The sequence below is a fragment of the Anopheles coluzzii genome, chromosome 2, assembly GCF_943734685.1.
Source record: "Anopheles coluzzii chromosome 2, AcolN3, whole genome shotgun sequence".
Classification (NCBI taxonomy): domain Eukaryota; kingdom Metazoa; phylum Arthropoda; class Insecta; order Diptera; family Culicidae; genus Anopheles; species Anopheles coluzzii.
This window is the reverse complement of record NC_064670.1, coordinates 120,441,795-120,469,775: the sequence shown is the minus strand read 5'-3', so window position 1 is coordinate 120,469,775 and position 27,981 is coordinate 120,441,795. Positions and strand designations below refer to the sequence as shown.

At 46.3% G+C, this 27,981-nt stretch overlaps 1 protein-coding gene across 4 annotated transcripts in view; it reads right to left on the bottom strand.

Moving 5' to 3' along the window:
• The window catches only part of LOC120953591 (DNA N6-methyl adenine demethylase), a 160,409-nt gene extending 134,701 nt beyond the window's left edge, over positions 1–25,708 (bottom strand). For all 4 annotated transcript variants that reach the window (XM_040373704.2, XM_040373705.2, XM_040373706.2 and 1 more), the window contains exons 1-3: positions 25,618–25,708; positions 8,039–11,207; positions 7,822–7,962 (exon numbers count right to left, since the gene is read on the bottom strand). In XM_040373704.2, coding sequence (XP_040229638.2) covers positions 7,822–7,962; positions 8,039–9,319 — 1,422 coding nt within the window. In that variant the 5' untranslated portion in view covers positions 9,320–11,207; positions 25,618–25,708. The remainder of the gene's footprint in view (positions 1–7,821; positions 7,963–8,038; positions 11,208–25,617) is intronic.
• Between the last annotated feature and the right edge of the window lie 2,273 nt (positions 25,709–27,981).

The window sequence follows — 27,981 nt, the reverse complement described above, 5'->3', positions numbered from 1 at the left end:
GCGAAAAGGGATTGGAACGGGGGAGGAAAAAAGCCGGACGATTTCCGAGTGCCGACCGGAAAATGATTCCGCGATCATCAAACACTGCCGCCGTCGCCGCAACCTCCGCGCTCCGAAAAAGGTCCTTTTTGGACAGCATAAATACACACACACACACATACAGGCATACAGGCATACAGGCACAAATCCACCCAAAACCATTTGCCATTGATGTGCGATTATGCGCAACGGGCGCGCAGCGAACCGCACAAGCAGAAACGAGGGCGTAGATTGGGGTGGCCGGAATGGAAGGTCGGGGGGGGGGACCGGGGCACGAAATTTATCGATTCGTTTGCCTCTCCCTCTATGTTTCGCGCTCAATTAATGCTATGCAAACCAGCCGGTGGTGGTACTGGTGCTGGTGGTTGTGCAGGTTTTGTGCATCGTTGCAATGCATTTTACTCGCGAAACAAATAAATTTGCAGCGAAACAAAAGAGAGAAAAAACCCTGCACACACACCCACAGGGACAACAACTAAACAGTGTTTTGGCGCGCGTCGATCGCCACCATTCGCTCCTTCCCTTTCGGCCTCATCACATTTACGCTACATCATCGCGCCATCATCCACTGCAGTGGCGATGCATTCGAAAATGGGTAATTATATGAACGCCGACCCCTCGCTGCCCATCCTCACCGCGAGCCATAATGCATCCGAAGAGTGCAGAGTGCATTCTGCAGCTACAAGAAGGGAAAGGGAGAGATTGGTAGCAACGGGAAGGAACCGGGGTGAAATTGCAAACATCCCCACCCACACAAAACACGGGGAAACCATGCCATGCAGCAGCAGCAGCAGCAGCAGCAAATGCATAAATTTATTAATGGAAGCAAATTTGCCATTTTCAACGATTAGCGAGGAGAGATGAGGACGAAAAATCCAGCACCAATCCCCACCCACTTTCCCACTTTTGCATCTAAATCGCATCCCAAGCGCGGCATATGAAAATCGATCCAAACAGCGCTGCTTGCTGCTAATTCGCAGAAACAACTGTATTTCATCCATAATGTATAAGATTGTTTCTGCGTTCTCCGTATCTTAACCAAGCCCGCAAAGGATGCTCCAGACAACGAAGGGCGCAGTGGTTAGGTGCAGTCGCATGGACAACAAGGATGCAGTTTTGTCGATGCGATTTGTCACTTGCTTTCGATTTATTTCGTATTTTTGCACTATTTTTGATGTTTTTTCTTCTCTCTTTTGCGCTTCATTCAGGCACACAATCAGTTAGTGGTTGATAGTTAGTGTGTTAAATCCGTTAGTATAAAAACGCACACGCACACACACACACATTAGTAGTTCGGTAAGTAAGATCAGTGTATTAATGCAGTATTAGTTGTATTTGTTTGTTGTTGTTGTTATGGGGTGAGTAATCGGTTTTCTTCCCTTAAGAGCTAATGTTTTAGTATGCTCAGTCTGTTAGTAGTCGGTTTAGTGGTTGGATTAGTGGCACACATTGGGTTTTAGTGAGTTTTAGTACGTTTTGTTGGGTGAGTTTGGTTTAGTGTTTGTTTTTTTTTTGTGGTTAGTATGTTTCATTTTCACACAGGCACTTTTTTTTCTTCTTCTCATTCTTCATTCACTTTCATATTTCATTGCTTTGTTTTTTATCTCATTTTTCACGCACTGCTTGAGCATACATTTTTTTGGTTTCACTTCACACTTATCGCGCAAACATGCATCCTTGGTCACATCCGGCACTACCAGTTTTGCCTGCTGCATCCCGTGGGCCAGATTTAAGCATCAAGAAAACGCCTCAACGCAACAACAACAACAACAAAAAAAGACGAAACTCAATCACAACATAGCCGAGCCCAAAGTCCCAAAACATCTCACAAACCCCATTTTTCCCGTCTGTTTACGTTCCCATGCATCCAGCAGCCGGTGTCATTAAACTCAAATCGTTATCCTTCGAGCGCGGCAGCATCTTCCGGCTGCGCAATCAAAGCGCAAAGCGGAATCCACAGAAGCTGCAGAAGAAACGAGTAGAAAAAAAAAACAATATCCTCCCAAAACACCAAGTCAAAGCTTCCACCGAATGCAACCGGGGTTTTGGATATTTAAACAAACGGCTCTTCCTTTCGTCATCCTTTTTGATGCAAAAAAAAAAGAATTAAACTCCTGTAAAGACAATTCATCCCGCCAGAAGAAGTCTCATGAACCACCGCCCAGAGTGCATTGAGCTTTATGTGCATCCTGGTCTGAAAACAGCAGCAACACGACGACGGTTAAGAAGAAGGCGCAGACCGATGGGAAACCGTAGAAAAAAAAAGAAGCATATCGAACAAGCTGAAGAAACATGCTTCAATCTAGCGCTCTAGGTTACACAAAAAAAGTTCAACCACACACACACACACATCAAACCCGAAACAGGGACCATGTGGTAGAAACACACAAACACACACATACAGACCTACAGAACGATGTGTGGAAATAATGGAAATTGTAATAAAAATAATAGCAGCAAGGCAGAGCATTGAAATCGAAGCGATAAAGCCTACAAAAGGGAGGGATGAAGCGAACAACTGGCGGGCTGACTGGCAAGGATAACTAACAGGAACACTGCAGCTACACTGTGCGTGTATGAAAGAAAGAGAGAGAGACTGAGAGAGCGATGAAAACAGCCCGTAAATGCCGATCAACGGGCGATCCGATCCGGAACCCCGGCCAAAACCGACAGATGTGCAACGAAAACTGACAACCGCGTGAGCTGGCGGGAAACTAACCCAAGCGGTGTAACAGAGGCGCGAAGGGGGAGAAGGGAAAAAAATAAAAGGCCCAAGAGGTGAGGAGGAAAACAAAAGCGAACCGTCGTACCAAAAGCGGGCAAGCACAGTGGAAGAACGATAGAATGGCATAAAACTAATGCACAAGAATTGTATGCGTTTGTGGGAAAGGGAAAGCCAAGCACTGGCGGGAATTGTTTGTAGTGTTTGTAGCGTGTTGAAAAGAGAGAGACTGACACACACAGTAGAAAGGTATGAAAAATCGAATGAAGGAAAAGAAGGAAGCAAAAAGAAGTGGTTTGGAAAATAGATTTGCAGCGCCTGCCAGTTGGGAAAAAGGGCCCTGGGAGGATTGCGGAGAGGACGATTCGGCTGTAACAAATGGATAAACAGGATGGACGCGCAGAGCGTGATAGAGGTGCAGAAAGTTGATCAGATGGCGTTCGGAAATGTGGCCTGCGTCTGTGTGTGTGTTGATGTAGCTATGGCTTGAGGAAAATCGAAATGCATTGTCCGGAACGAAACTCCGGAGGCTTCCATTTGCAGTGGACGAAATCGAAGAAAAATTAAATTCGAATGGTGCAAAATTCGTCCCTTTCGTTTCTTTGGTCAGCCGTTGACAAAGCACTAATCGGTTTCCTTTTTATCGGGTTCGTTACACCGTTTTACCTCCACCAATACCAGTAAAAGAGAATCGGAGGAAGAATAGTGAGTTTGATTACAAAAATCGAAACCGGACCTTTTGTTAATCTCACCCGGAGGCTTTATCGTATCGGGTGTAATAATTTATGCAAGCTGCAACAGCGAACCCGTATCCCTTTCACCCTTCACGCACATACTCCCTTGTTCGATCAACATTTGTAACACTTTGGGAACGATCCATTCCTTTTGCCCTGCTTGCCAAAGGAAGGTGTGAATTTGCGGTTCAATTACAATAAGTTTCCGCACTCCTTTTTGCGTCATTCCTATGCAAAAACGGGGCGACAGCTGGTTTGCATTTTGCACGTTGCAATTATCGCGCACGATCGCGCTAACGTAGTACAAGAAGGAGTTGTTTTCTTTTTCTCTCTACAACCCACGCCAACCCACCAGATGTGTTTGCTAACCAAAAGCAACAGCACATTCGCTTTTTATGCTTCATTTGTGTGCTCAACCGTCCAAAACTCTCCAACAGCCATTTATACGCGTCTTTTCACTGCATTGCTCCACTACCGGGCGCTGTTTGGGGCACATTAAAACTCTCTCTCTGCCACAAGCAGCAGCAAGCAAGAATGCGATGCATCAATTGAATTTAAAACGAAAAACGACAAACACTTTAATCAGCCTAGATTTGTAAATTGCGCCCGTTCTGTTGCTACTCTCCAATTCACGCTGCGTTCTAACGGACCGAATAGAGACAGAGAGAAAGAGAGAGAGAGAGAGCACTGGCAACAGTTGGCATCTCTCCGTACTCCGTACAATTGTCCTTTATTTATTAGCTCCAAGCATTGTAATCATTGCCAATCATCAGCATCATTTTTTTTTTCTGACTACATTCACCGCAGTCTGGCCAGGTCAATGGAGCTGACAAGAGCGCGCGCTCGCAGTAACTCACAGCTCGCTGTCACTTTATGTTGCATCGCAAATCATCCGTGATAGTTGCGTTTGCTTCCTCAACACTCACCACTATGCCTGCGCGTATAGGCTCTGCAACAGCTTCTTCGATCGGCATGAGAAAATGCTATCCTTCCGTATTGAGTGTGTCTTACCAAAAGGTGACAGCCGTGACATATGGTCCCTGCCGTGAAGCCGTACCCGACAAACGAAAACTGGGACCGTTGGGACTTTTATGTTACGCTAACACAACGAAGCAAACAACAACCGTACACACAAAAAACAGGACACAATCGTACATACAACGGCGACGGCGACAAGCAAGCGTACTGTTATTATGTTAATTTATGATCCAATTCCTACCCCTTCCCCTCTCGTTCCGTCTGGCCTCTCACACACTATACCAAGCGGCCATTTTATATCCTTTCCCTGCTTACCCCTTTCCCCTTCTGGTCCCTGCACAGCACATTAAAAGCCCGAACTGGTTTCAGTAAATTAATTTGCATCATTTTTTATCCATTTCTTCCTGCTTCCGTTTCGTTGCTTTGAGGAGGGGGTCGTCCACCGGAACGGTGCTTTATCGGTTGCTGGCGATCGAATTTGCGCCGAGAGCAAATTAGCAAAACCAGAGAACCATATGCGCATGCACGCACGCAAGCGGCAGCTCCTTCCTCTCCGAAAGGAGCTCCCTTTCTTGCCTTCATTTGGGGAAACGGAAAGTGACGGCGAAGAAACGATACTAAGAACCGCAATGCGACGACAGGACAGAAGCCGGATTGGTTGACAGGGTTTTTCTTCTTGTACGCCGGAAGTACACATCGAACGTTTCATAATTTCGATATCTTGATCAAGCATTGCACAGAAAAAATAGGTGATGAAGGTGAAGAAAGGATAGTGTTACCACATATTGCAAGAGAAAAAATATTCTCAAAACTTTCTGCCCGTTATGTACTTGTGACTCATACCCTCGGGAAAACGCTTGTACGCACCCTGTCACGAGCAATTGAGTTAATCTCCCTGAATTGACGTAATTACCAGCAAAAGGTCCCGAAGTTCCTTAGGCCTCCCTGAACAAGCAAATCCTTACAAGACACCTAACGGGTCAAAAGATTCAATCGTCGTCCGTCCCGCAAGGAATGTGGTGTAACCCAAGACGGGTCGGAAGTGTCACCTTACGCGCTGTTTGCAACTCTACAACAAACTGTCTTGTTAAAAGAGCGCCCCGTCTATGCACGTTTTGGCAACAAACAAACGATGAACGAAGTTCCGTCCCCAAAGCAACATGACGGATGTTGTGGCGGTTACGAACCAATACCGCAAACAAAACCTGTGAACCAACCCACTTGAAAGACTTCCCCGTTTTTACGGGCTCTGCGATAGGACTTCCTCTGGCGGAAGCGAATGAAACGCTGCATGCCACGACCACCACCATAACAACAACCAGCTGACACTGTCCGTTTGACCCACGGAACAGGGTGCGACGGCCGCCACCGCCACGCACACCTGCACACCGGGCGCGTGTAATTTGCGATCGTGCAACCGGCGCAGGAGAAGGCTTACAAACGATCTACAAGACAGGACAGCTCCAGCTGGACGACAAATTTGTGCTCATTCGGTTGCCCCGCATGATTACCATCCAGTGCTTATCTGATTCTCTGTGCTCTGTGCAGACTGATCATCGGGTTATGTCTTCGCCTTTTTTTAGTTGTTGTAAAGCCAGCATATTAAAGCAAGATGTAGGTCAACGAGACTCCTAATTAACAGCTGAGTGGCGTGTTTCGTGTACGGATGTGGAAAGAAATACAACTACATATTGCTTCGCATTTGGGATCGTTTTATGGAACGCATATGGTATAGTAATTGTACCACATGGAAACATCTTATGAACTTTTCAAAACTAACCAAATGCTTCCAAATGAAGCTAATGAGAAACGAGATCTAAGCTAGGAACTTGGCCACAGACGAAGCGTGAAAATTGATTTTTATGCCCACGGTTCGCCTTTGCGGCATCTTCCTTTCACATACACACACCTTCAGAATGATCGGATACGGAACATTATGAAGCAGTGGGTGCGCACCGTTTTTATTACGCCAACTTCCGGGAGCAGGCTCAATCACCCGAGCATGCTCCATATGCTGGGCGAATGCGTGGATGATGTAGACATAAAAACACTCCACAAATTCCAAAGTGTCATTCGGCTGCATTACGTTTACAACGCGGCTGTAACCAAACCATCTGCCTTTTATTTCCCCGCAGGATCCTACACAAGCCGCCGGCAAAGGGCAAGCTGGCTCCGACACATTGAGCACACAGCCTGGCAGAGCGCAAACAGAAGGAGGAGCAGGAAAAAAATCAATTATTCCCACAGCACAAGCTGCAAGTACCACCATAAGTACTTATCCCCAGCTTATGTCCACCACCCGCACCAACACGGTGTGTGTGTGTCTGTACACCATCGCAATGTGCAAACGGCTCCAAAGTGGAATCGAATCGAAAAATCAATAAAAACGAAGCGAATGTAGCCAAAGCATCAAACACACATCTGCACTGATAGCGCCCGCGTTTAATGCCCACGACGTTGGCGTGTTTGCTCAAGCGGGCTGCGCGAGCAACACATATGCCACCGGAACCTCGCATATGTAAACACGATCGGCTCAGCTCCAACGATCCTTGCGCGATCAAACCAGCACACCTTTGCACCAGCGGGTGTATGTGCGAAGACAAGCATGGTCGCTTATCGCGTGAACTGCAGACCTCCGCACACCCGTCACAACGGGCACATGTGCAACTTGTCTTGAGTATTTTTAGGCCACCGAGCAAGACGCCTCGGATTTGCCGGTGCGTGGCCTCAAATTTGGCGTCCCTGCATATTCCAGGAACACGCACACACGCGCTCAACTGCTACTGCCATTTGGATCGTTACCCTGCGCAATCCATCACGCGAGAGGGGGATCCACGTGTATGGGGTGTGAGCAAAATTGTACTGCATCAAAAACACGTTAATTGCAACTTAACTGGTCCTTGAGTTGGGGAGCGTCATTGGAACACACAGCACACAGCATGGGGAGACAGAGACATCAACCGCGCGCGATAGCCATCGCTTGCAAACGACACTGTTGGTCGGTCTTTTCTGTCTGTTTTGTTCATGTCCTCTTTTGATGGGATAAAGAACCGGCAGATGGTACCCCAGCCAGTGGCTCAACTGATGGGAGTTCAGCTCCGAAGACACTCGGAATGCCTGAGGCCCAAAATTCCAGTTGTCAGATTTTATCGGCTACATTCATTAGCACTGTTTGGCGTAGGGCTAACGCCTACAGGACGTATACATTGCTGAAGAGTTCCTTAACCCTATCGTTCTGTGTCCCATGCGATCGATTGAGATCCAAAATTCGTCCCGAAAAATTCTTGAAAACCACAACATCAAAACTTCTCTCCAGAAAACGCACTCAAGATAACTTTCAAAGCTTACCTTCTTCTCCGTCAGTTTCTCGCAGCGTCGCGTCTTGCAGATCTGGTGGCTCTTGTCGTTGCGGCACGGCGCACAGTCGCCACAGTTATCCTTGCGCGAGCATCCAACACACTCACCGCAACGCTTCCGTTTCTTTTTCGTCTATAAGTATCAATGAAACACCCAAACGTTAATCATTGGCCATCCCAAGAGCCTAAATGTTCCAACAAAAACTTACCGATTTCTCGCCCGGAGTACCACCATCATCCGTGTCCATACTCATCGTGTGCATCGGGCTCTTGAAGTTGGCGGTGCTAGAGATGGCCGCCACCTGGCCCGGATTGCCACTCTCGCCGATCTCCATCGCGCTGCCCTCCGACTCGGCACTGGACTCGAGCGACGCGGCACGGATTTTCCGCCGCTCCTTCTTCCGATTGTCAATGCGCGTGATCTGGCCCGGCGTGCCCGGTTCCAGCCGGACCGAGGCGCTGCCCATCTTGCTGCTCGGTGTGGTCGGCCCAGTTGCGCTACCATTGTTGTTGTTGTTGTTGTGGTGATCCGACGGTGTCACCAGATTGTGCTGATGGTGCAGCTGCAGCTGTGGCTGATGCTGAATGATCGTGGTCTGATGCTGCTGCTGCTGCTGCTGCTGCTGTTGCTGATGATGATGATGCTGCAGATGGTGCTGCAGCTGAGTCGGTTGGTGCTGAATGTGGTGCACCGTACCGTTCTGGGCGAACAGTCCATTGTCCAGCAGTGGGTTCTGGAAGTTGCTATGATGCAACGCGGTACCATTGTTGAGCGGCGTCATCTCGTAGTCCACCATCTCCTTCTTGATGACGGCGAGCGTCGGGATGGTTTGCCCCTGGAACGTGGCCATCGGTTGGTACAGCTGAATGTGACGCTCGTCAATATACTGATGCTGATGGTGATTGATCCCGGCCAGCTCGCGGACCGGAATAGCGGCCGGTACGATCGGGTACGGGCGCGAGTTAACCGCTGACAGTGTGTGAAACCCACCCTGTGGCAGCGGTGGCAGCGGAGTCGGTGTCAGCTGCGTTAGCTGTGTCAGCGAGCCGCCCGTACCGGGTGAGGCGGAGCTCGGTGAGATCGGTACGGGGACGGCCGTCACCTGCGGCAGGCTCGGTTCCGGCGTAACCATGGCCGGATCGGTGAAGCTGTGAAACTGGCTCTGGAACGAGGGCAGCTTCGGGAAGCCGCCATGATCGAACCCGCTCGGGGTGGGCGGAGGCGGTGGCCCGGGCGTGCCGGGCGGCCCGTTCGGGGGCGCCATACGATTCTCCTTGGTGTCCATCTCCCAAGGACGCGTGTAGCTGCCGTTAGAGGTCGTCTGCGATGCAATCACATCGGTGGACCCGTTCGTGGCACTGTTCGAACGCTCCGGACGCTGCTCGTAGTAGTCCCACGAGGGCTCCAGCTCGGCGGAGAACGACGTGAACGACGGTAGACTCTGCTGGGTCGTGTCGTCCGCGGTGCTAGCGCTCATCATCGAGGTCATGCTCCGAATCGCAACCCGCTGCTGCCGTGCGGCATCTTTGCGAGGGCCTTTGGGTCGTCCTTTACACGATCATACACTCACCACTGGGATCGGGGTTGCTCAAATGCACACCTTCCTATCTTAACCTTTACTTTGACTATCACTCACCTCCTTCTACCTAACCGTGAGAACACTCGCGACGCGCGACTAGAACAACGAAAAGTTCACTGTATAGAGGGAAACGACCCGAATGTCTGTAGAGGGACTGTTTTTGTTTCTATATTTTACCTCCTTTTAGACACAAATAATTCACTTCACCCGCGTAATTTGGACACTTTTCACACACATACACATACACACGCAGTTGAGCGGGAGAGAAGAGAGGTAGTTCTGGCGCTTCCTGAACTGCTTCTGCTGATTTGTATTAATTTTTGGTATTGTAAACGACACACTGCACTTACACGCTATGGAAAAATTGCTTTTGCACGTATAAAAAATACTCTGATCCGTCTCGAATGATTAGATTTATTTGCTGTTTTTCTCCTCTCGGCGTGTTGAACTATCACTTACAAGGCTAGCACGATCGCGACCGAACTGATCAGTGGATTGCTTCCGATAAATAGTGCAGGTCACTACGTTTCACGTTTCTCCCCGGCGAAAAATACAACACTTCACGACACACACTCGCACGCACTCTTTCGCTCGTTTTTGTACAAGTACAAGATTTGTTTTGGTAAATTGTTAAAATTTTAGTTGTTTTCTTTTTGGGTTTCGTATTTTTTGGTTGGCGGCGCTTGGAATTCGGACGACGATTTCCTGAACACTTTGATTGCGTGGGGCAGGGTGGGGAGAACCACTCGTTCTCGTTCGATTTGATTGCTTTTGGTACGATTTTGTTTGTTTGTTTGTTGTGTTTTGTTGGTTTAGTTTCGTGTAGTTTTGCTATCCGTTTTTGTTTCTCTCTTAAACTCTTCGCTATTAAATACTTTAAATATTTCCTCTGTAATTTACTTTGTACTTTGATTGGTTTGTGTTTTGTATTTTGCGTATTTTGGTTTTTTACTTCTTTTAACTTTGTTTTGAGCTTGACTTGATGGGCGTTGATGATCTGGATGATTTCCGGGATGGGTTTTCACTGGATGCAATTTGTCGTCTTTCTTTTTATTGTCGAAAATTACGCTTTTCCGTTCGAAAACAGGGTGGGTTTGCGTTTTTTTATTTTAATATTTTTGCTGACTTTCGCTTTTTGGTAGATCTTCTTTTAATTACGCTCTCGATGGGGATGATTTGATAATTTGTACTGTCGCTGTTGCCTTCCACTCCCGTGAATGCACTTTTGTTTGACCTCTGCTGGATTTTTACTTCGCGTGCTAGCTTTTGTCGATTACAGAAAACTTACACCTCGAACCAAACCGAATAAGTTACTTAGCGAATGAAGAATAAGGGACTTAGAAGCTTGCGAATGGTTGGTGCAAATTTTCGTTTTTGTTTTGTAACTTTTGTAAGTTTTAAACTAGCAAATATTTGTTGACGATTGTTGACTGTTATTATTTTTTTTGCGTTTGCCTTTTACTGCTGCTGTTGGCGTTGTTGTGGCAAACAGGTTGAATAATTTAAATAAATAAATAAGTTAAGCGACGACGGCGATAAATACATAAATAGCGTTTAAATTAATGGGGGCGAAGAACAAACAGAAGAAGAAGAACAAAAAAAACACACGAAGGAAACTTTTTTCTAAAGTAGTTTAACTTGACGTATGCGAAACCGTTGCAGTTTCATTGAATAGAATATTAGTTGGTTGCACCCGACGCGCGAAAGTGTTTGTGGCGCGTCTCGTGCGGGTGGGGGTTTGCGTTTGCGTTTCAGCTTGGCTTTGGTTTCACGTTCCTAACTGTGCTGACCACTGCATCTGTGGGAGGAAAAAAAGGAGGCAAAAATTAGTCAAATAAATCAAACAAATGTTGGCGATTCAAGGAGGTTGGGGAGGAAGCATTATTCTCATAGCAATTCTAATTTCTGCATTATTAACGACCAGCGCAACGTCTTAAACGGTACTAATTCACAGCAATCGAGCATCCTTACGCAAAACAGAGGCACCACACACTTTCTTAACCATAGTATACATTAACATGATCACTTTCGCACAAAGGAGGCTATGCCTACGCTCTCCATCCAGCCCAAGGAAGCGCAACGTTCGTTGAGAGATCTTTTGAATATTTTAATTTTAATTCATAGATGAGTAAGCGTGCTTCACTACTCTTCACGGCGCAAAGCCGGTATTGACACAGTGCTGTGCGAAAAATTTGCCAACACCAACAACAAACCCCCCCCCCCCCCCCGGAAAACTGCACATGTGTGCGCTAATACACACTGGAAATGGAAGTCGGAAAATTTACGATTCGTTGGTCGCTGGTAATTCCAGACAGTAGGACGACGGCGACGGAATCGCCCGGGCAGACGGAATCGCGCACGCACGGCACGCAAGGATAATTTTATGCGAATTACTTTTGGCGAATTATTGGGTACGATTTCGCTCCCTTGTTGCGCTGTGTCAGAAAACGGTACGCCTCGTACTGGCGGAAAACGCAATTTCCGCAGGGCGAGGACCAGGCCCGGCCGGCAGACAAACACCGCACCGCAGCCGGTGTGTTGTTATTGGGGCAAGGATAGGCAAATGTTTTGGTCGCGCTTTTTTATGCTCTGTGCTGTGTGTGTGTGTGGCTGTTTGTGTATCTTCAGGCGCGCTTCAGGCGAAGGGGGATATTCAATTGAAATTCGTCCCACCGAAGACTTAGGATGATTAGTTTCCGACTAGTGCGGCGAACGGACGTCGGGATTGGGAGATGATGTATGGCGCATTTTTTAATTAAAATTTCACCTTCATGCATTATTTTCGGCGCTTCAGCGCACGCAGAGGGAAATTACTTATAATTCTGGGCGTGTGTGTATGTATGTCTTGGGAACGCATGTGGGTAAACTATCTTTGAATCAACTTTGCAGCAAGACTTTTGCAAAACGCTCCTTATGTTACATATTCATTGGAAAGGAAGAAACATTTCCCCCGTTTTGGGGTAATATTTGGCGATGATTTATGCACTCGCAGCGTGTCGCCATAAACCATAATGGATTAAAACTTTTCGACAACATACGCACATATACGAGTACGACCTATTGGGTGGTTTCGCATCCAAATAGTGCCATCATTTTAACCACTTTTTATTGCATCTTGCGGTAATGGTGCAAAGGATAATGAATAGTTGCGCAACATTTTACATCCCATGCGCTCTGCCGAGACGTTCCCTTGAACTGAAACCCTAAGGATCGGAAAATCGACCTTCGCCGCGACACAAACCCACACACACACCAGACACGCACCGATCAAGGACATTGCAGCATTAAGGGAAACGGCAACAACAACAAAAAATTGAATTTCAGAAATAATATTTCGCATGAGTTACATTTTCAATTTACAATTTATTTTCCCGCGTTTCATCGTGCTTCTCGGGCGTGTTCTTCGTTGCAGGAAAGCCCATTCGTCTGTCCTTAAACGTTGTGTATTTTTTTTTTATATTTTATTTTGGTGCTTGGTTGTCCCTTTACTTCTTACCCGGCTCAGGTGTCTCCTGTAGTCTTGTGACGAGGAAAAGGACGATGAAAATGAGTTTTTTTCGGTGGTCTCTTTTTGGAGGCCAATTCGTTTGCCACCTTCGTTATCGGAGGTGGCATATCTTTTTTTGCAGATCAAATTTAAGAAACTTTAAAACTCTAATAAGGCTCTAAATAAGGCAATAATTCAAAAATTAAGCACAAAATTGTTGTTTATCTCTTTCATACCTTAAAACATTCAATTGAGAAAGAAATAAAACCATCACAAAATTCCAACCAAAAAAGACTACTCCATAGCCTGAAAGCCGACACGACAAGTTCGACGGTTGGCAATTTCGAGTACCATTCTTTTTTTTTTCTTGCCGGCCTCTTTTTTACACCCTCCAACCAACAAAACAAATAGAACATCACCGCGCACCGACTGTTTGCTTACTTTGTGGCCACCGAGGGCCACGGAAGCGCCCGTGCGTCCCTTTTTGTCGTGCGAAGGAGCCGACGCTTCCCGATTTTTGTAATCCCAGTCATGAAAAGCAAATATTGCCAGTCGTCACCGACCGGAATCTTACGGGCAAGGAGAGACACAGCCCGCGCGCCGTTAAGTTTACTTCCCGCCCGCCGGTGCCAAATCGAGATGAACGTTCACGTCCAATTTCTTCGCCCATCCATCCACACGCGCACTCACACAGACACACCTTCGCGTGGCTTCAATACATCATCAAATTCAGGTGAATTCAGCCATGAATATTAAAAAAAGGGAATACAAATCCACCTGCACTGGGCAAGGGCAAGGCGCGCGCTGTCACACCACGACGACAACGACGACGACGGAAGACGAACCGGGCCGGGATGACATGCGAAAATGAAAATGTGCCGTAAATGTTGCTTGTGCGCGACGCGTTCCTGACCTCCGCGACGTCTTTCGCAGTCTAACCACGTTCCAAGGCGTTGTAGTAGCAAGTAAGGGCAAAAAAAGGAAGAAACAACCCATCGTCACACTGGAACCGCGCGCCGCCCGGTTTAAGGATGTTCGTGCGCCAGAAAAGAGTTTCCAGCTCGAGTCGAGTCTTCTTGAGCCATTCCGTGGCGATAAGATGAAAATCGCTTTCCACTCTATCGCGCGGCTCGAACACGGGGATCGCAAATAACTTCTTCCCCGCACCTTGAACCCCGCACCCCCGACGGTGGGTCACGCATCGTCGAGGTGGAAGTGAAAATCAAGGAAGCGTTATCACAACGCACCGCACAGTGAGTAGAATGTAAATTTTTGATAGATTTTATTTCTATTACCACTCGCACCGATCAAACACCGGGGCCAATCGGGCCCGATGAAGTACGAAAGAGGTTGCCCTTACACTGTCCTTACACTTTTCGCGTTGTTCTAGGAGAACAGGAATGATTATGTTTTGTGCTTTATATTATAAATCGCTCCAGAAATACAAGGAAAAGGTTCCCATCTCTCCCGCGCATTGATCTTGTTCCCGTAAATTCACACTTGCAAAGTGTAGTGAAAAGTGGCAAATTATTGCGAAACAACATTTAAAACTTCGCGCACGTCCATCAACACAGAGCTCTTCGGCGCTCTATTAATCTAATCCCTCTAACTCGCAAAGCCTCTGCGCCTTATCCGACACAAATCCAAAACCGAACTCACCCACAGCACACAGCCACTCAGAGACGCCCGCTTTGCGTTCGGTCGTTGTTGCAGTTGTTGAGTAATACTTTATTTTATATTGTTTCGATTTTTTTCCAAATCCCCGAGCAAGAATGATACTGACATGTAGACACACACAGACACAGGCATACAAACCAGTCACGAAGGACACAGTTAACCAGGAAGTCAGGGGAAGGGGGAGACAGGGAAGAAGAAATAGCAACGACAACACACAGCAGCAGCAAAAAAAAAACACTCAAACTCACACAGAGCACAAAACAAAATGCTCCAAAAAATAAAAAGCTCATGAAAAGTTTCGAAATAAATTATAAAACTTTTCGCTTTTTCCCGATCCATGGTATGCTTTTTTTTTCTCCTCTCGGTCCGGCTACCGGTTGGTTGGTGGGGGGGGTTTAGGTTGAGTTGGGTTGGACTGGCTGGCTGGCTGGCTGGCTGGGGGAGAGCTAGGGCTAGTTGAATAATTTTTCCACAGTCCCGTTTCCGATGGCAAAGTAACAGTTTTTTGTTGTTGTTGTACGTAGTATTTTCTTTTCCGATACTTCTCTTTTCTCTCGCTAGCAGTGTTTTTTTCTTACATATTTTATTTCGATCTGTTTGTTACTTTTGCTGACTTTTTTTATATATTTTTTCATTTATTTTCCTTTTATATCAAAAATGTAACTCTACGAACGATCTTTACGTTTTGGTTCTTGTTTTTAGTTTCATTCATAAATAATTTTCTCATCTGTTTGTGAGTATCGACAGTGAAACAAGCGTATCGATACTGTAAAATGTTGAAACGAATGGAGTTGTAAAGTGAGAATAAATTCATCAAACGGCCAACAGTGCAATGAAGGATGTTCTTAAACATCGCTCCGGGAAAGAAAAGCTCAAGCACGAACGTAGAAGTAGGAGAATAACTTTCTCTCCAAATGAAAACAACTTTCCTAAGGCTAGTAAAAGCGAACGAAACACTAAAAGCAACACAAAAACTATACTCTTGGCAAAAGTAATGTAAAGCAGACAGTGAAAAAACAAATGTTTTGATCATTCAGCACGTAAAGTTTGCATTTGGCGAAAAGCTCCTTAAGCGCTGTTGTTGAAAGACTGCATAAAAGCGGCAAGTTATTGCTTTGTAAATTATTGCCCGCGTACCACAGTAACATCATCTGGCAAATAAATTGCTCCTTTTAATACATTTTGAAACCGACATTTTACAACCATCCACTTCCACTGCAAGCGCGAAACAAAACAACGCGACACAAAACGCACAAAAAGAGCCAACATCACAGTAATTATGACATCACATTAGCGTCTTCACTTTCTCTCGCTCGTTTATCTCGTCTTGCGGGCGTATTGGTCGCGAATAAAAAACCAGCGAACGAAAAAGTTAATGCTGCCTGCCTGCCTGCCTGCTCATCGATTTATGGCCAATTAACACACGATTGTCCCGTGCCCCAGTTTCCCGGGCGCCCCCAGCGCCAGACCAGCGCACATCAGGCTGGCTGTGCAAATGGGAAACCAATAAACCAATGGGCAGATGTTTTGAGCCTTCCGCCTGGTGCCAAGACGCTCTCATAATTCAAGGACGTACGCGGGACCGTTCGTTGCAGCGGGTTCACGGTTTGCGTCTTGCGCCGTTTTGCCGCTTATGATCCAGCCCGCCCGAAACGGGACCTTTATACGGGTGCCATAAAGACATTCTTGCTAATTATCCGTAGCCTTCGGGATCGGAGGACGGTTTTGCAGCCACGCCATAATTGTCGCGCTCCCTTTGCGGAGCGAGCGAGGTCGTGTGTAAGTGAAAGCAACGCCACAATAAAGCGTACTTGAGTGGGTAATTTAAATTCACTTCCAGGGCGCGTGCAAACAGCATTCTGCTGTTGCTGGTACACGATTTTCAAACAAACTGGGAAAGGTTTCACCTATATCTTGCGCTCGAAAATCAGCAACAAACAACAATAATATATTGCTGACGTGCACACGAGCTCGTTCTTCATCTTGGATCCCGATATCTCGCACCGGAAACCCTTAACCACCGATAACGGGAACAAACGGGAGAGAGAGAGAGAAAAAACACACACACCGGCCAATAATGTTTGTCGACCGCACCACACGCATCCTTGTCCATTCCCTGTGACGGTGTGTGCGTGTGTGTGCGTGTGCTTTTTGGTAGTACTTGGCTCCCGGATATAAATCGTCCAAATACAACCATTTAGATTAATTGATATTTTATTCGTACACACCACAATCCATTCCCCAAACGCTCCCGAGTCTTGTGGCTGTGTATGTATGTGTTTTTGTCACGACGAAAAATGGTCAATTCCTGGCCCGAAGGATTATGTACGGTGGGGGCCTGTTAGTTTCCCCCGTTTTTTTTCTTTTATTTACCGTTCACATGTTTCGTTTCGGATCCTGCGGGAAAACCTCATGCGCGACCACTTCCGGCATCGGCAGGGCCTGACCATGCTCCAGTTTTCCCGACCAAAAACGAAGAACCAAAAAAAAAAAGATCCCCTCCCAACCACCCACAAATCGGTGCCGACTGTGCCATTGAATGTTTATGGCACTCATATCAATAACGTGAGCATATAATTTACGTGCCGTTATCATGAAACCCAGCGGACCGAGGCCGCAAACCACGGGTGTGTGTGTGGTGCACTAACGACTACCAACACTGGTCTCCCCATAGAGCAGGAAGAGCAGGAGAATGGGACCCCGGGAAAATAGGGAGAAAAACGTTCTGGGATGGGGAAAAAAATCAGGCTACACAATCGCGAGACGTCTATCTTTCGCCATTATGACATCGATCAGGAGACCGATATAGCGTGTGGCTTTTTTTGTTTTTGGGGAAGGACGCAGCAACATGGATAGGGTCAGAAACTTTCCATAAACAAACGATAAAATCCCGATTCCCGAATTCAGAGCCCCACACCCAGGCTCCAGGTCACGTTATAGTCGGGTTTTGGGGGTTCGTCTGGTGTGTGTGTGTTTTACTGCGGTGTTTTATGTCCTTGTTCGGGAAGTTGACAAGGAACTGTTTACCGAACAGACCCACTGGAGTCCCTTTGTTTACTTGGAACGTCCAGACACGGTACACGGGTTAAGCAGTGTAATTAAGTTCAGCTTAAAACTGGGTGAAGATTGTATAATTGACTGCGAAAACGACCATAAATTAATCTCTTCGCGAGTCTCCCCCGGGGTCCACATCCGCAAGAACGATGTTAGTAATGCAAATCGGTGGAAGTGGAATTGAATCATTCTGGAGTAAAGGTTTCCTACTTGGAGCTATTTCTGGAATATGATAAACAACTGCTGACCAAATGATACGTGACATACAGTAGGATGATTGTGCTTGCATATCTTCGCTATCGCTTCACTGGCTGTAACATAAACCCACAGCAGTCTGGTCCACTTCCTTTCGATGCACACCACAACCGGATGGATCCAAGAATGCTCCATTATTCTGATTTTTGCAAACTTCTTGCAATACGAACCTTTCCTTCCTTATGCCACAAACTCACAGTATCGCCCGGAAGACATAATCACCGGAAGAACCTTAAAATATCCTCCACGGGCAACTTGTTGTCATGACCATCGGCGTACGGCAAACATATAACCTGCCCGCTGTGGATTCAGTCGTGCTTTTTGTTCGGTGTTCTAACTTTCCCGCTCTTTTTCACAACACACACAGACACGCAGAAGTGCAAGACCCCCTCGCCCGAAGACGAAAGCGAAAGTGTCGGGCTGGCGTCGGCAACATCGGTCGGCCTCATCGTCGTGGTACGGCCACCCTCTACCAAAAAACACCCGAAGACAAAACATGGCTGAACTTGAACTTTTTTTTTTGCTCAACAGTATTTTGGTTCGTCTTCCACGGCTCCAAAACAGACACAACCACACCAACACCAAACGATGATGGTTGTTGTGGTGGTGGTTGGTAGGCGCCCGCGCTTCCATCGTCTCTCATTTTCCGACGTCAAGCGACGAGCGTTTTTCCAATTTCCCGCCAAACCTTGCATCGATTTTAGCTACGCCGGCACACGGGTGCACGTGTGACCACTTGCGCCGGGTAGTATCGGTAGGGTGGCACAAGGAAAGCGAAACGCAATTCAATCTCCATCGCTCCCGCTCCCCAAGCTCCCTTCGGGCGATGCATCACGGTGGACCTCCCTTCTTGCGTGGTGTGTGTGTGTGTGTGTGTGTGCTTCAACCATGCCACAAGTAGCGTCGATGACGAAGCAGGAAAAACGCCAACTCAAATGGCGTGCTGACTAACGCTTTTCCAAGCGCAAATCAATGTATGAGCCCGTGAGTTGCGTGTGTATTAGTATGGGCAACTGCACACAATTAAACGTTTCGTATGCAGCGCAACACAACACTTCCTTGCGTACCGTTGTTTTGGTTTTGAGCGGCATTCTCTTTTGCGCGCGTGGGTCGCGTGATAGGTTGGTTTTACGGTTGTTTTCTTTACGCACTACGAGCACACTACCACCTCCACGCACTCATTAGTCAATTTCTCAAAATGAGAAAGAAAATGAAATTTTCCTTTCATTTTAATTTTCTCTTCACACACACACGCACACATGGATTACTCACACCGACGAGCTGCTCGAATGGCTTTCCTAATTACGCTGCTCGCCGCCTACTGACGTACCTGTAGTTCACTAAAAATAAAGCTCCATCCACCAGGGCCACCACCAATTATCTTTATCTGCTCAATATCAGCATATTCAACGCACGCATTCGCGATAAGAGGTTCGCTTTATCGCAAGCGGCCGCGCAGTTTGTCGTTCACGGACATGTTTGTTTATTTTGAGCTGACTTTTTTATTCCAGGCAAAGTGGCCATGCCATACTGCCACCCAAACCGACGCAAATCGCATCAATCTCCAATACCAAACGATCGTCTCCAATGACTCGACACAAAAATGGCGGGCGCGATGTGACGATATCGCCAATTCTCTTCGCGCACATGAGCGACTGGAGCTGATGAGTAGGCCGCGCTCATCCCGTCTTCTCGGTCTTGTGCGACTAATTTGTGGGACAGTGTTTTTTAACTGTGGGACATCTCCAAAAAAGGCCCTCAACTCTCGGGCAAAGAGAGCGAGCGTTTTTCACGCGTCTGTTATCAGGTGCCAAACCATTCCACTTCGAGGCTTCGATAAGGCAAGGGTACGAGGTTCTCTTCTCCCGGCCGCATGATGCATCCATTCCATCCGCTTGGGAATGAGTAACAGAATTTACCAACACCACACCACGCCAGGTCGTGGTACTACGGATGCCATAAAGTTACCACACGGATATCAGGTTGACTGTTTTCTTGTTGAGTCACCGGAACAACGACCAACATCAAACGGAATCGGAATCGGGTTTTGTTTGTGCATATAAACACACATACCTTGCTTGCTGCGGACGACTAAGCTATGAGTGTTTTTCACCCAAAAAATCCCCGGATGTGTTTGTGTAACTTCAAATGTGTCCTAACTCTGGCAATAGAGCGTTATGAGTGCAACTAAAATATAACCAACTACTATTCCACCTTTTCACCACCGAAGAGTATCGCTAATTCTTTGATAAAAAGCACAAAATGCGAAATAGTTAGTGAATGTTTAGTAACATTCTTCTCTTCACCATTGGTCTACTACGCTCACAACTATTCTATGTGTTCGTTGTGCAATTCTGTGATATTCTCTTCATTCGTAACTTCCTGTACCTTGTACTTGTCCAACTTCTCCACCAAACAACCAAACAACTTATTATTTCTTTTTTCCACAAATGAAGCACTTTTTTGTTTCCACAATTCCTCCCGGCAAATGCAGCTCACCATCATCGCCACAGAGGAGAGAAAAAGTTATCGCCAGCAAACAACCACCAAAGTCGAAGTTGGTAGTGAAACAGTAGTGTACCACACACACACAAACACAAACAAACATAACCTATTTTTGCTGACAGTTTGCTGACGAAACGAAATAAAAAGAGGGAAAGAACGCACCACAGCACAAACTGTCCACCAAAAACGCAAACCAAAGAAATGATGCCTCCCAACAACAACAACAACGACAAAAAAGTACGGGAAAAGGTGAGAGAAAAAGTAGAATTTGAAACAAAGTAAAAATCATCTCCTTGGTGTGCGAAAGGAAAAAGTTCGCCGGATCTTTCAACCGGACAGTAGTAGTACCTCGCATTTTGTGGCTGTGGGGCAAGCGAAACCAGTGGAAAAGTATACCACTCCCGTACAAAGACAACCGACTTGAAGGGTGTTTATGGGAGAGCAATTTTAAAATTTATTTCAAAAGTTGCCGTTCGATTCCAGTGTGTCTGCGTGTGTGTAAGTACAGCCTGCAGCCCAGGCTGTCACGGTTTGGCATTGTTTTTGAATCGTAGATCCACGCGGTTGGCATCCAAGAGCACCATCTCGCCTGTTTTTTATCCACCAAACCAATTGGACAGTTATTTCCTCTATCCTAACCATCGTCCTCTTTTTGCTAGAGCTCTGATCTGCTCTGTTTGTTCCGCGTCCAAGAACAGGGAAAGAATGTTTTGCAGGACGCGGCGTTAGGCAAAGAAAAAAGCAGCAGTAACAAACGCCAGACGGACAAACACTGGCCAGTGCCGTACGAGAAGTTGGACGGTTCTTTATACGTTAAGCGTTTCCATTTTTGGTGCTTTCTTTTTTATGCCTTCCCTGTCGTCCCTGTGTCACCTTGTGTACCCTAGGACCAGCGGACAGCCAGAAGTTGGCAAATCGAACGTAGAGATATCAAAAGGCGGAAGCAAGAGTTCCCTTTTGCTGAAGGAACCCCTCACGCCGGAGGAAGTTTTTTTTATGTTTTCTTCCCATTCAGTAGCAAGTTCGCTTTGCTGCACCACACGACTTCCGGATCCATTCCATTCAGCGTCCAACACCCGGGCAGGCACCCACCGACCCACAACAAAAAGACGGAATGATATCCTCTCCAAATCTCTACCGGCCTGCCGCTGCTTCTTCGTATCCTTTACCGGGGATGGAAGTTTTCAAGTAAGATTTGATTTATACCGTACCGTGCTGCCGACCAAGACCGTCTCCGTGGATGGGAAGATGGAACTGATGGAACTGAATCAAAGATTGAGCAATAGTCGAACCAGGATAGAAAGAAAATGGCCACGTCTTGCAGTTCTGTAAATGTTCTATCCTGCGCGCGCTGTCCAGGGAAAGGGACGGGACACGAATGGAGAAATAAATTCTACGTTCGATCCTATTCCATGATTTCAAAAACCCAGGCACATACACACATACACAGGGAGAGAGATAAATCCTGGGATATAAAATATCGATGATTAAGAGGAATTTATTAATGAACTTCTCGTACGGGATGCGCTCAAAATGGTTCGCAGCGTGACAGATGGACAGATTCCTTTTCAATATGTGAGACGATCTTTTGTCAAGCTGTCGGAAAAAAGAGGATACGATAACATGAAGTTGACTCCAGATTGGATCTTCTATTTTCAGTGTCAGTTAGCAGAAAAAAACTGTCACTTCCGCATAATATATTTAACGCAAAGCGTATCACTTCTCGCAGCTCATTAGCTCCTAGGTTTGGCAGTGCGCACACAAAGGTGCCCTTTCTCAAAAGTATGCCATTCATTATGCTGCATACTATATCGCCTGCCACACTCTGTGCTCGCGAAATCAACTACCACCAAAGGGCAACGCACTGCACCATCAGATAACAAGTGCTTTTTACTCCAACCTACTCATCCCCCCCTCTCCCTCAAAAGAAGGACACTTTCAAGAACTCTCCAAAAAGCATCCGAACCTTCTGCTCCAAGGGGACCCCCAAAATACGTCCTACTCACAAAGTCCCCTGGCTTATCCGGATGCCATCGCACAAGGACACAGACACACACACACATTCTTCCTTCCGAAAAGAAAAACGTGCCATCCCTACGACAACGACGATGACGACGACGACGACGACGCTAACGCGCAAAAAGCCCCGGAAAAGAACGTACCCAACTCCCTATGTCACAGTGTTTTGCAGTTGCAACCAGCTGCAAAAAGGCGGGGAGTATGGGGTGAAGGGACAGCGAGAAACGACGAGTGCATTTTTCGCGAAAAACACAATATCCGATGAAGAGGCACTTGAACCTCCCCGGAGCTGGGTGTGGTAAAGGGGTGAGCCGGGGCTTCAGATTTTTAAGCCCGTTTGGGTGTAATGAACTGCGGAGTGTAGTGCAGGAAGAAAAACATCCCTATTCTGCCACACTCAACATGGGTGGTGGTACTACATTCTTTTTCTCTTGTTTCTTTGAGTGTATATCTCTCTGTGTGTATGTGCGTCTTGATGTCCTTGTTGCACTTGAGAATTTGCTCAAATTTAGTGCGCAGAACGCCGCGCCATTACACAGCTTTGGAAGAATATATTGAAGACATTAAATGTGTGTCCTAGGGGAAACTTCAGGAATGTAATAACAGACCCGAATTCAACAAGATCTTGTTGATGCATTTCAGACAGAGCATAGAATACAATCTTCCCAATCTAGAAGACCCAGAAAAACTGGCAATAGAATTAGTACCACGTGAGGTTCCCATCAGAGATAGGAAGTCCTCATCGCATCATTATTCCCAGCAAATTCTACCAACCTCCCGGGGTCCAGGTGTTGCTGATCGAAACCGAATCCCAAAAAACCTTGTCGATCATCACTCACACACACACACAGAGGCCGTCGTTGTCCCAGACGTCCGGGGATCAACGTTTCAGGCAGGAAGAGAGAATAGAGAAAGCGAGCGTAAAGGACACAAGAACACTGTGTGGTTTATGTATTGGGTTGCATTGTGAAAGATGAGAACCATTTACCGTCTAGAATGCAGTTTGGGATTTTCAGGTTTCTTTGCCTTTCCCGTTTCGGTTGGGATTTTATTTGCAGCGGTTCAATGGTTAATGAACGGTGTTTGTGTGTACTATATGTCTCGAAGCTCTTTCCGACCCGGTTCGGATAGTTTGCTTGATCAGCTTGAATTATGTGATCGAACAATCGAAAGACATTTCACAGGACCGAAAAGCCTAAGGCCTAAGGCCTGAAAACCTTCCACCAGCAAGATGAGCAATGAGGTCGCATTAGTTTCCCAGTTGTTGTTCCCAGTTTTCCTGTGTGCATTCACCCAGCTTATGGGCCATCATTACTGCATGCTTTGCTGTGAAGCTAAATTTATGAATTTATCACTTCCTGCATACGGCGTTCAGCGTTCCACAGCTTGTGTGTGAGCTCTGAGCGCGCTCTCCGGACGACGCGAGGTGTGGTGTTATCACTCGCAAGCGCGCACGCAGTTATCGCCGCGAGGTTCTCCAACGGACCGAACCTTGCCCGCTTATCGGTACCGTTTCATCATAATCGTAATTGAAAAATCAAAATACTCCAACCGTACGATGTATCGGTGTTAAGCTGTAGCTTGGAAGTTTTGGTTGGTTGGTTTGGCAGGCAAGAGCTGTGCAGAGCTGGTTTGATAAAGTCATTTAACAATTTTAATCATGGTTTGTTCTGAATGAGACTGGAACTCTTTGTGTGCCCGTTCCCAGGCAGCGTGTATTTATCTTTTCAACTTCAATGCACCTGGTGGAGCAGCCCGGGTTCGCGCTAGAATTTGATTGGCTGTCTATCGTATCGTTTCTTGTGATGCCATCTGCTTCACCTGCTAGGTTTGGACAGAAACAAATTGCAGAAACACTATGAGAAGTATACTTATTCCTTATCCTGAAGAGCCAACAAAGAGTGTCGGCATGACGGATTCCGAAGACTTCAAGGCTGCTTCTTCGGGACACTTTCATGCTCCAAACGTTTCACAACACCCGCACTAACAGAACAGAAACCCCAGAACAGAAAAAGCACGCGTTATTCGCTTCATACACTCAAGCACTTCTATTAGAATCCTTTTTGTAAAATTAAACATTCGCTTTCGACTAAACCACGTAAATAACACCTTCGAGCGGCACACCGTGGTTGACATTTCGTTTTCTTACTCTTTTTACACCATGTTTACAAAGCCTAGTTTCCCAAAGCCTACTTAATAAGGGCGCACGCACTATCCACGATGCGTTCGAGCAAACCGGCACCACAATACCAACGCACACAGACACACACAAGCAGCAGCACACCGGAACAACTTTCAACGCATTGCGCGTATGTAAAACAGACACACAAAACTACGTAATGGGGCACGGGCGCGCACACACACGGTGTAAAACGGCTAAAACGGTTTGTTATCACACATTTTCGTTATCGTCAGCACGTCATCCGCGTATTGGAGCCGGGTTTGGGGTCGTGGCACAGTGTAGGCCTAGGTAGAGCCAGGGCGCGCGCATTTGCACCGAACGGTGCTAGTGATGGTGGCCATTCTGACATTAGGCAAATACACACCGACACACAGACACACACACACGCATACGAAGGCACACAAAGCATGCTTGGACGCAACATTATGGTTACAGGGCGCACGGCAGCATTCGTCTCGTGTGCGCTTGATTAGAGCCAATTGATTTGATCTAAAATTGTGTGTATCCATCTGGAGAGCATTTCGATTTATTTTATTTGCTTCTCCTTTTTCCTTTTTTTCTATCTCGATGGGATCAGCAGCGTCACTTGGGGCTTCAAGTTCCACGGATGGTTAGTGCATTGAAACGTTTCTGTGGGATAGTTTTGATCCTTGTTTAGCACTAGAGTCACGCAGCAACACTATTTAACACAATTAACAGACTACTTATTCTCAAATAAATTCACTTTTCTTATTATCCCGATCCTAATATTATTATTTAATCACACACTGGCGTAACATACACTATACTCGCTTAAAACAACCACAATTTGCTATCCATTTTTAAAACTCAAAACAAGTTGCCGTTATTGTATTACAAAATCACACACAAACACCACGCAAAACACACCGAAAATATCCCTGAACTCCCTTTTTACGGGAGATCTTATGCCACCGGAAGACACTGCACCACCGCCGCCAAGTGGTTGTGTTTATATCCCTCCCCTTCCCTTCCCCTTCCTGGTTAAACCTTCCCACACAAGATACTCACATTTTACGTAGCACTGGTAGAATTCAAAACCCAACACTCGACGCGAGTACGGACGGCGTACATCCGCACGCTTTGAGAGGCAATTTTGAAATGGATGCTCAGGCCCGAACAACGCCAGCCGGCGGTCGATCCGAACGCCGAAAGCCGAAAAGCGGCATGCGTTCGGCCGGCACGCAGTTCGGGCAGCTCGGGTTGCGTTCGGGCCTGCCGCACGCGCCCGCTTCCTTCTCCAGCGTCTCCGGCAGCAACACCAGCACGCATTTCATGTCCGCTCGATGCACGGCTGGCGCTTGGATGAGACCGCCAGCCGGCGGGAGCGTTGTAAGAGTGCGCTAAATTACGTTTAAAATAATTCTAGATTTTGAGGATTTTGTTGGATTTTATGTTGAATGTATTAGAATTGTTGAAATAAAATATTCCTTTTTAAAATCTATACAATCTTCACATAAAAATGAAGAATGTACTAAACAGACAGTAGAGACTCTACACTTTGTAGGAATGAAGGCAGAATAAGCAACAAGTTAAGCCTTTTTATCTAACTTTCTTTCAAAGTCTACCATCAAGAATAGATACAAAGATATCTTAAGTATTCTATTGAAAGAACATCACATCAATATCCTCATATATATCGCAATATCCTTAGATATTCCTAAAAAAACCCCAAGACCTGATAACTTCTCAATAGCACATATCTTCCTACTAACTGCATCTGCCCGCCGAATCTCGTAAATCTTCGTATATGTTTCATTGTTTCTTCAGCTCAGATTTACTTGCCATTTCTCCCCACACATACATAGCCAAACCCCCTCTTAACGTTGATCCGATTCCTCTCGCCACCAAACGCGACCACCAAACGCTGGATGCTCCAAAAATGTTGACTTCTGAAACTAACGACCGCTGGAGGACCTCTCCTGTATGTTTGTGGAGTGGGCATGCCCGGAAATGAAGCATTCCTTCGGTTTTGGTTTTTATATTTTGATCCGCCGTAGCACACGCCGTCGGAGTGACGAAGGAAGGGTGACGCATGCCTGGACCCATATTTGCCCCCAAAAAGACGAGATGGCGCATGAAGAACAAAGAAGCATCAGCGAAAGAGTGCAGCGATGCAAAAGGTAGCATATTTTATGGTACATTATATTATTTCTTCTTTTTTCGCTCTCTTTCTCTGTACTGAGTAAGCGTGATAGTACACATCAACCAGTGGTATTGAGTGTCCTTAAGGTGAAGAAGTGTTTCAAAGATCCTTTCCCTTTCTAGTACTCGCTTGCCCGTTCTGTTTGACATATTTGTATGCATCCTCTTTTTTTTCAAATATTATGTAAAGCGGGGACACTCCAATGAAGTTTGGGACCGGCAAAGTTCTGCTGAAGACAGCGTAATATATGGGCAGATTTTGTAATGACTAATTTTTGAGAAGGGGCTCAGGGCGTAAGAGTTTCAGTGTTTCTAATTGCCTTTTTTATTTTCCCAAGCAAATGGGAACGCCAGTTGAAGAGATTTCCCCAAAAGGATACTTGTATGAGTCATAGAACCTTCCGTTATTGCTTCGTATGTAACAGTTTGTGATTACAAAATGCTCATATTTGTTGCAACAAATGCTACTTATTAAAGACAGTCGAAGATTAAAAAAATGCGCTAACTAACGAATATAAATTACACAAGCCCTAACCAACAAAAAACTGTTGATGAGCAGCAATCGCCGTGCGTAGTAATCAAACGTGCGCACCTTAATTGAATGTTTATGCTTATGTTTTTTGAACTGGAGAAGATAGAGAGAGAGAGAGAGAGCTGCTTTTGTGTAATTACTTTTACAGCACTCAGAGTCCTTTGCTTTAACTCCTTTTGACTTGGCAGTTGTGGCTTCCAAAAGCTGTCAGCCGATTGTGACTTAGTGTGTGACGAGTTCGAGATCTTGCCAGCATTAGATCAAGCAACGCATAGCCCATTTCGATGATGCATGAGACTTAACCAATATAGCTTTTTTGTCTTCTTCCTCTTTTATCCTTTTCATCACCGCGCCAACAAACGGCAAGGATCTACGAAAAATGGCCACGTTTGATTGCGTGCGCTTGTAGTGTGTGCGTTTGTGTCTCTACGCGTATGTATTGGTTGATTGTGTTGTGAATTCGAAACTGGCGAGGAACACAACCCGCGGGGAAAACTCGACAGCACAGCACAGCGAAGTGACATTAAAAGCGAAACGCACAAGGGAGCAGCCATACACCATGGAACCGCGGTGAAGGGTGGTCCGAAGAGAGGAAGAGCAACTAATGTATGTGTGCGTGCGTGTGTATGGGTCGTGTATGTGCACAAAAGAGGAACGAAAAAGGTGGGATGGGAGAAAAAAGGGAAAATAGGTACCGA